General features: G+C 41.0%; 1 protein-coding gene across 2 annotated transcripts in view; it reads left to right on the top strand.

The window, feature by feature from the left end:
* Window positions 1-7,016, top strand: part of PRDX6 (peroxiredoxin 6) — a 21,944-nt gene extending 14,928 nt beyond the window's left edge. For both annotated transcript variants that reach the window (XM_014584013.2, XM_006142343.3), the window contains exons 3-5: window positions 3,978-4,124; window positions 5,001-5,147; window positions 6,643-7,016. In XM_014584013.2, coding sequence (XP_014439499.1) covers window positions 3,978-4,124; window positions 5,001-5,147; window positions 6,643-6,771 — 423 coding nt within the window. In that variant the 3' untranslated portion in view covers window positions 6,772-7,016. The remainder of the gene's footprint in view (window positions 1-3,977; window positions 4,125-5,000; window positions 5,148-6,642) is intronic.
* The last annotated feature ends 2,725 nt before the right edge of the window (window positions 7,017-9,741 follow it).

Genomic DNA, 9,741 nt, shown 5'->3' with positions numbered 1-9,741 from the left:
ATTGGCCGTCTAGAAAATAACGGCAGGACCAGCAGGTGGCATAATGGTTACGTCGCTGAACTCCCACATAGTCTACCGTGCTTCAAGTCCTGGACCCAGCGGCTTAAAGGGATTGCAGTGTGGCCATCTTCCCAGGGGATGATTTCTCACTTTCTTCCCTCCTGCGAGCACATGTGCCCTATAGCAAAAATCTCTCAAAAAAAAAAAAAAAAAGGCAATGTGATTTGAACCTCAAACTGATGTTCCTTTGTTTTGTTTTTGAGAGGTTTCTGCGCTCAACAGAAAGACAGAGACAGAGAGATAGAAAGCGAGAAATCACCCCCGCCCAGGGGAGATGGCCATGCCGCAATCCCTTCTCCTCCATTCTCTTCTCGGGATTTTGAACACACACGCACATGCACCCAGCGTGAGTTTAAGCCACTGGGTCCAGGACTCAAACCGCGGTCAGCTATGTGGGAGTTCAGCAACATAGCCATTATGCTAACTGATGGTCCCGAACTGATGTTCTTTTTTTATACTAAATGAAAGAGAGTAGGAATTAGCCTGATTTAGTATAGAATGATGCCAAAACATGTGATTCTTTGGTGTTCATTATTGTAGCATAATCCCTATCACGCAAGTGGAAGAATGGAGAATTAGTGAATAGCAGTAACTAAAAAGACAGATAACTGAAGGAAGAGGCTATAGCCTATTATATAACCTCTCTCTCTCTTTTTTTTTTTTTTTTAGATTTTTTTGTTTTGTTTTTTGAGAGGATTTTGCTCCTCCATTCTCCTTTCGGGATCTTGGGCACGCATGCACATGTGCCCGGTGTGAGTTTAAGCCACTGGGTCCGGGACTCGAACTGCGGTTGATTACATGGGAGTCCAGCAGCATAACCATTACATTAACTGCTGGTCCCACCTCTCTTTTTTTAAATAGTATCTTTTAAAATCTAAAAGTATGGCAGCTTCATTTTATCTGGTGAGCTTCTGCCTTAAAAGTTTTCAAAATTGCAATTGCATTGAATAGGAAACAAGTCCCAACTATCAGAAACAATACCTAACTTTGACATACAACTGGCTACGTAGGCAACTTCACGATGCCTCTACCATGAAACCATACTGATTATTATTTAGTTATAATAACTTGGAAGTAGCCAAGGACAACATAAGGAAAGTAAATAAAATCAAGGAACATGCTAAAACTTGTTATCCATTTCGAAGTTCATTGATGCCGATTTTATCTTTTGTACCTCTGCTAAAAAATGAACAAAGGTTTTTGCATCTACTGTGCCATCTATTCCATTTTAAAGACTCCACATATTAAAAAAGTAGACCTTATTATAACTTTATGTCCTCTTTTCCATTACTTCCTACAACTACCTAGCTAAGTTCCTCACTGTCTTACCAGTAGTTTATGCACAGATTTGCCTACATGTTCTATGACTGTTCTTCCTCCCTAGAATGACTTTTCCCAGTGAAAAATTACTCTATCTTTCAAGAACCCAGGTTGAAGTCCTCCCTCCTCCTTAAAGCCTTTCTTCACTCAGCGGTCCTATAAATAGGGATGACAGTATATGTCAGCATTAGTAATCTGCCACATAAGCAGTATAGTCTTGAATTTTCTGCTTCTTTGTATGGAAATCAGCTAACCTAATTAGAAGTCATAAAGCCAGATAATGACACAGTTGTGAAACAGAACACTCTACAAGAAGTCCCACATTGGAAGGTTCTTGGTCCAAGTCCAGAGAACTGCCTGAGTATGCTGGGCACACACTTGCCTGTAATCCAGGACTAGCTGAAGGCTAGAGGGTATCATGGCATCTAGACTCTATTGGGGGTTCTCTCTCTCTTACTCATGGAAGAAATAAATATTTAAAGAAATAAAAAGTTTCTTTAAAGGCAGAAGCCATGTCTTACCCATCTGAATCCCACATGTACTTAAAATACTTAGCCCACCTTAAGTGCTATATCAATGCTTGATCAAATAATGAAACTAGACTCTTTTTATTTTCTCAAAAAAAAAAAAAAACCTTTCAGAGATAGGAAAAGTAGAAGTAAATGAATAAATAAAAAATTTACTAAGAGAAAAGAGAAATATTGGGTTGCTGGAAAAGCCGTGACACATTTTTGCATAGAAAAACACAAATAATGTCATGACTTTTCCAACAACCCAATACATTGTTTTCCTTTAGTTCAGATTAAAATGCTTTATTTTCTATTTGAATTTCATGTTAGTATAAGTTTACATGTCTTGTCACCTATTTACCATTGAGCAGGAAAGTGAGAAAGCAAGCTGCCAGGTCCCAGACTCAAATTGCAGTCAGCCACAGAGGAGTCAAGCCCCTTAACCACTACACCACCTGCTTGCAGTATAAACTTAGTTTAATTTTTTTCCTTAATTTTTCAGTACCCATCTTGTAGGTTAAGGCCTGAGTCAAGGTACTTTGAAGGCAGGGAACAGATCTATAGAGTTTTCTTTACACATAAAATTATTTCCAGATGTCATATACTTAACATACCCATTATTTCTGATCGTTTTTACAGTGTTGGGGTAACCAGGGATACCTTGTATTGTGATCTAACTCTATTTTATTTAGCTGTTAAAGGGTTTACTGCTACTTTCTCCAAGAGGTAAAAGTATGCCAAATTTAAGAGACTTGGAAGTGAAACAGGCGTTGGTCTGTGGCTATTACCTAAGTACTGTACCCTGTTGTTATTTCTGTAGTGAATAAGTGGGATGAAGAGTGTTCATTTGTTCATTGTATTATTAAAATTGTTTGGGGGACCAGCAGGTGGCGCAGTGGTCAAGGTGCTGGATTCCCACAGCAGTCTGAGTCCCAGACCTGGCGGCTTTCTTCCTCACTTTCTTTCTCGTGCTCTCTCTCTCTGTTTTTCTGGCCAGATTAAAAATAATAATAATGGGGTTTTTCTATGCAATTTTACTATACAAAAATGTGTCAGAAAAGTCATGACACATTTTTGCATAGAAAAAACACACCATGACTTTTCTGACAACTCAATATTAAATAAAATAATTCCTTTTTATCTTTATTTATTTATTTATTGAGATTTTTGCTATAGGGCATATGTGCTGTCCAGAGAGACAGACATCAGGGATAGCCATGTTGCCATCTCTTCTCCATTTTTTTCTCAGGATTTTGGGCATGCACCCACACGTGCCCAGCGTGAGTTTCAAGCTGCTGGGTCTAGCACTCAAACGGCAGTCAGCCATGTGGGAGTCTGGGGACATAACCATTATGCCATCTGCTGGTCCCATATAATTCTTCTAAAAAGTTTCTTAAAGGGATCAGCAGTTAGCGTAATGGCTATGTCGCTGGACTACCATTTAGTCGACCACGGTTCGCATCCTGGACCCGGTGGCTTAAAACTCACGCTGGGCGCGTGTGCATGCATGCCCAAGATCCTGAGAGCAGAATGGAGGAGAAGGGATTGCGGCATGGCCATCCCCCTGGGGGGTGATTTCTCGCTTTCTGTCTCTCTGTCTGTCTCTGTCTGTCTCTGTCTGTCTGGCGAGCGCACTCACCCTATAGCAAAAATCTCTTCAAAAAAAAAAAAGTTTCTTAAAGAGGGGCCGGGTGGTAGCACAGTGGTAACTGGATCTACATGGGAAACATCCTGGGTTCACATTTTGGGACCTCCCTGAGCACACTGGGTGGGCTCATGTGCCGATGATCTGAGCCAGCTGAGACTAAGAGTGGTTTGATTTATGAAGACCTTGTTTGGGCTGCCACCGTGTGTGTGTGTGTGTGTGTGTGTGTGTGTGTGTCTGTCTGTCTGTCTGTCTGTCTGTCTGTCTTTCTCTCTCATGCTCTTTTTCTGAAGAAATAGATAAGCCTTTTTTTTAATTGCCTAGAGAATGTTGTTATGATTATGATCCTGTTCCTTATCTTACAAGGTGATGGCTGTTAACTGGTGAAATTCATAGACTGTGTTGGATTTAGATTTCTTTTTCCCTTTTCACCTGTATTTCAGGATATCAATGCTTATAATTGTGAAGAACCCACAGAAAAGTTACCTTTTCCTATCATCGATGACAAAAATCGGGACCTGGCCATCCTGTTGGGCATGCTGGACCCAGCAGAGAAGGACGAAAAAGGCATGCCTGTGACAGCTCGAGTGGTGAGTCACAGAAATCTACTCATAGTCGGGCACATATAAATGCTGCACCAGCCAGAAGAAATAGGGGAATATCTACAATTATAAAATAACTGGATTAGTGACTTTGTAACTCATCATCTGTAATACTGATGCAAAGCAACTAAAATTTTCAGCTACATTTTTAAACTGCTTAAATTTATAGCTCTTGGAAATCTGAAGAATAAGCTGTTTATTATTCTAAACTGTCATCTAGACTCAAGAAACCTTTCCTCAGCTCTCCAGATAGCTGTCTTTAAAGTGATGGGCCATCCCCTTCAGAATTCTTGAATACCTATCTGCCTGTCCTCTGCACTGAGAATAAACCCAGTCCCTCATCTGCACGAATGTTCAGCTTTTTGAGGACTGACATCAGCTCCTCTTAGTATTATTTTTGTGCTAACCATCTTTTGTTCACATAGTGCCTTCCTGGGGCCTTTTCTATATTAAATATGCATATCAGTTTTTCTTATAGGGACAGCCAGGACCAGATAGCATTCCCTCCCAAATTTATAAAAATAGCATAGAGAGAGGGCAGGCAGGTGGTGCAGTGGTTAAGGTGCTGGACTCCCACACTACCGACCATGGTTCAAGTCCCCGACCTGGCAGCTTGCTTTCTCACTTTCCCTGATCAAATGAATAATAATAATAATAAAATAATTTTTTTAAAAAGAGCATGGAGAGGAAAATTGCCTATATTCCAGCCTCCCAGATTAGCAGCTTAGTGCCTCCTTCTAGTTGCTTTGTTTTTTTGTTTGCATACCCTTGAACATTTGAAATGACTGCTGAGCTTTCTAAATGCCTTAAGTATCAAAAGCCCTGAAAGAGCTCTTCCTAGTTCTGCCTTTGTGTACTTTGCAGGTGTTCATTTTTGGCCCTGATAAGAAATTGAAGCTGTCTATTCTCTACCCAGCCACCACCGGCAGGAATTTTGATGAGATTCTCAGAGTAGTCATCTCTCTGCAACTGACAGCAGAAAAGAGGGTGGCCACCCCAGTCGACTGGAAGGTAAAGATGTTAAAAGAGCAGATATTCAACTTGCCCAGTGGGCCGAAGGGCCAGTCTCTAAACTACTACCTTCAGAGTCTGTGTTCCTCACGTGGTGTGTTTCTGGCATCAAAGTATAAAGAGAAGATTTTTTTTCTCCCAGCCAAGTTCAAGATTTGTTAAAAGGTCATTTTGAAGGTTTTGGACACATTTTTCTAAAACACAAGCCCAACTGCTTTCTATTAGATAATTTGGACAAATTAATTGGTCAGAATGATTCCTTTTACTAATGTAAAGTTTTTAAGAAGAAAGAAAGAAAAATAATACTTTTAGCAAAGCTTTCCCCAATGCCAAAATATTTCAACTTTGCCATTTTTCTGGAGTCCCAGCTATAAAACTATTGATTTATTAATGTGACAAAGCACTTTATTTCTTTTAAACTTCAGTCATGAAGTTTATTAATTTCATTAATACATTTTTACTCTAGGATTTCTGCAAATATATAGGACATGGGTAATATCACATGAGCCAGCCCACATGCATCTCTTAATGTTGCTACATTTTTTAAATATGCTAACCTGTATAACAGGTTTCATTGGTTTGGGTTTTGGTTTGGGGGGGGGGGGATTTTCTTTTCTTCTTTTTTTTTATTTTTTTCCCTGATGGAGAAATTATTTAAATTCTGTGACCCAGCTTGGGAGAGTTGGCCTTATCTTTGGTTGTGTAGGAATGTCTTTCTCTTAAGTGACCTTTGGGATGAAAATGATGAAAGCATGTGATCATGTCATGTGTGTTTTGAGGGAAGTTCACTGAAGGTAGAAAGAATAGTTAGTACAGGATCTTCATCTAAAAGTGACCTTGACATATTGGAGGGATAGAGGGAAAGCCAGAGTGCCTGGAAAAGCAGCAGCAGCAGAGAGATTGAGAGAGGAGGCAGGATTCAGTCCTACAGAGCCAGGAAGCATGGTATAAACTTAGAACTAAAATCCAAAGTGTAGTGGCAGCCATTACAACACTTTTCCTTATTTATATGGGGAAGCACTTCACACAAGTGTCAAAAATCAACTATGTAAACAAAATTCCTCAGGCCCAGCCACTGTGGCATGCACTGCTACATTGCTGTGCTCCACAGGCTGGGACAACATAGAAGTCTTGGGTTCAATTCTTGGTCCAACCTAAAAGCCAGGCACGATGACATGTACCTCTAATCCCAGTAACTCCAGAGGCTGAGGCAGATGATTGCAAGCTCGAGGATGGCTTGAACACAGCAAGACCCTATCTAAAAGAGCCAGATGCAGTGGCACACACCTGTAGTCCCTGGTGGTAAGTTGAGGCAGGATTGCCACATGGTGAGATCCTGTCTTAAAAGGAAAAAAAATTCTCTCAGAAGGGAGAGAGTAAAGAATATTTAATTATTCTCATTAGCACCTATAGCTACTTTTCTAAAATTCATTCTTAAAAAACTTAAAGCTTTACTATGAGACTGAATTTTCCCATTCTCAACATCTTTCAATAGGATGGTGACAGTGTGATGGTTCTTCCAACCATCCCTGAAGAGGAAGCCAAACAACTTTTCCCTAAAGGAGTCTTCACCAAAGAGCTCCCATCTGGCAAGAAATACCTCCGCTATACTCCCCAGCCATAAGGCTCAGCGAAGAGCTGGTGCTGGAGCAGCTCGCTCAGCACAGTGAGCTAGGGGACATCTGCCACCAGTCATGTCTTCCTGCAGCAGTTGTATAAAAACATCTGGAGTGATCACAGCTACTGTCCTTAGGTCCTGTGCTACCAACTTATTAAATGAAAATGGCACCAAAAGATTCTTGGGATTCTTGACTCTGTGCCTTCACCAGCATTCTGCTCTGTTTATATCTCTCAGCAATCTGCTGGCTCTTTCTGAAATACATTTTATATTTGAGACTGCTGTCTTATTAGATCAGGATTGTGACCAATGAGGTAGTCTCTGTTGATAGTCAAAAAAGCTTCAGACCATCCTAGAATGACTATCAATTTTTTTTAACTAACCTAACCAAATCCCCGCTTTGTCTCCCATTTTGGAGAGCCACAGAACTTGAGGTTCATATTCTTCTGTAAATAGCTAACGATATCACCCAGAATAACCCAGATGTTCTTTAGTATTGAGTGTTTTGATCACAGCTGGAAGAAAAAACTTTAATTCTGTACTTTTCTAGATATCTAAAGTGGGAAGAGCAGCGGGCGGGATATGTAAGTATTTTGCTATAAAGAATTTACAGAAAATTTCTATCAAAAGGGGGAGGCTGCAGAAAAGGCTTCCCTTGCCTGCCAGTAGGTGTACCAGATGATATGAGTGGTGCAAGTGCCATGTGCCTTTCACACAGAGCACTTCCACATGTCATTCTGTTCTCCTTGTGTACCTGAAAGGGCATCATGCCTTGTGAAGACAGGAGAGGATGCTCACAAATATTTTATTATAGATCTGTTCTGCAGTAGTTTGCTATTTTCTGAATTTTGCTTTTTGGGGATCCGTGAATAAAATCCTTTGTTAAAACTGGATCAGAGAATTCTTTTGTCACATTTTGAAGTACTATTTTAGACATATGTCCTAAAGTGCAGAAGCTGCTTCTTGCTAGGATTGGCATGAGTGCTTTTCTCCAAAAACAGATATTTGACTCCTCATATGAGACCAGAGAGGCAACTGAAGATCCTGTGAGTCACCATGCATCTTGCCTACTTTGCTCCTTTGTGATACCCACCTGGTCCCTGAAGTTCTTTGATACTGTGACCCCAGGTATAGAGCCATCTCCTGACCTAATACCTTAGTGGGATTGGTAGGTTCAAGAACATGAATCTTAAGGATAAAAATTCATCTCTGCTTTTTGCAACTCAGAACTCATGGATTCCTTGATTTTTTTTTTTTATACCTTGCTAATAAGTCCTAGATTTAGAAAGAAGTTTTCCATTCATGGTGTCTTCATCTGCTTAACCAAAATGTTACAGACTGGAAGACATAAACCAAAAATTTATTTCTCACAGTTCTGGAGTCTAGAAGTCCAAAATAAAGGTGCTACGGTGCTGGTGGATCCTACCTCTGACAGGAGCTCTCTTCCTGGCTTGTAGACAACTGTCTTCTTGCTGTACCCTTACATTTTTGGTTTCTTGATGGTGTTTTTATTTTTTGCCATAAGTTGGGTATGCTTTCCAGAGAGAAAAAAAGGGAAAGTGGCAAAGCATCCCCCAGACCTAGTGGCTTAAAATTCATACTGGTTGTGGGACCAGCAGTTAGCGTAATGGCTACGTCGCTGGACTCCCACGTAGTCGACCACGGTTCGAGTCCCGGACCTGGTGGCTTAAAATCACACCGGGCGTGTGTGCTTGCGTGCCCAAGATCCTGAGAGGAGAATGGAGGAGAAAGGATTGTGGCGTGGCCATCCCATCTGGGGGGTGATTTCTCACTTTCTGTCTCTCTCTCTGTCTGGTGAGCACACGCGCCCTATAGCAAAAACCTCTCCAAAAAAGAAATTCATACTGGTTGCATGTGCATGCGTGCCCAAAATCCCAAGAAGAGAATGGAGAAGGGATTGCGACATTGCCATCCCCTCGGGGGGGAGGGGGTGATTTCTCGCTTTCTTTCTCTTTCTCTGTGTCTCTGACAAGAGCATACACCCTATAGCAAAACTAAATTTAAAAAAGAAAAAATAATAATAGATGGTATAAAGGGTGGCCAGGTTAAGAGCCAGTCCAACTCAGCATGAATTTTGAGGTAGTTGTAGCCACTACAGTTCTGACCTGGGACGGAATCAATAACTGCGAAGAGAAAGCTCTTTGTCATGCTCCTGAACAGCAAATGGGATGTCTGTGTTACAACAAATGTGTTATGGGCATCGCTTTGAAACCATAAAGATAAAAATCACAGGACAAGGACAAAGGACAGAAGGCTACAAGAAGTTGGGGCCTGGGAACAGCAGTTAGCGTAATGGCTATATCGCCGGACTCCCATGTAGTCGACTGCGGTTCGCGTCCTGGACCCAGTGGCTTAAAACACGCCGGGTGCATGTGCATGCGTGCCCCCAGAAGGGGTTGCGGTGTGGCCATCCCCCCTGGGGTGTGATTTCTCTCTTTCTGTCTCTCTGTCTCTCTCTGGTGAGCGCACGCACCCCATAGCAAAAACTTCTAAAAAACTCAAAATAAGAAGTTAGGGCTATACAACATCCTCAAGAAGCTGCAACAGGCCTGTTTTCCAACTTCAAGACTTCTGGACATATTGGGAAACAAGCCCTATATGGTTTTGCTGCTGTGATGAGGGTCCTGCATGCTCAGCCATGTTTGCTGACACATAGGTCCAACTACTCTGAGAATTTCCACCCTATGATGCTAAGTATACAGAAGGTTCTGAACTAATTGTTTAAGCTTGACTTTTTGTCTTGTATTTATATTTGTCTATTCTTGCCTCTGTTTTGGTTGCCCTAAAGCAGCATGTAATTTTTTCAAAGCCTTGAGAAATTAAAAGAAATTATGGATTATAAATAATAAATGGTCAGCTGTAATGTTCAACTTTATTTAACTTTTAAAGATAAAATGAAAAGTGTTATCAAACAGTACGGTACATACTAAGGATTTCTCCTAAACTAAGATTATA

This window comes from Tupaia chinensis, unplaced genomic scaffold (genome assembly GCF_000334495.1).
Source record: "Tupaia chinensis unplaced genomic scaffold, TupChi_1.0 Scaffold000074_1, whole genome shotgun sequence".
NCBI classification, from domain to species: Eukaryota; Metazoa; Chordata; class Mammalia; order Scandentia; family Tupaiidae; genus Tupaia; species Tupaia belangeri.
This window is presented reverse-complemented; position numbering and strand designations above follow the sequence as displayed.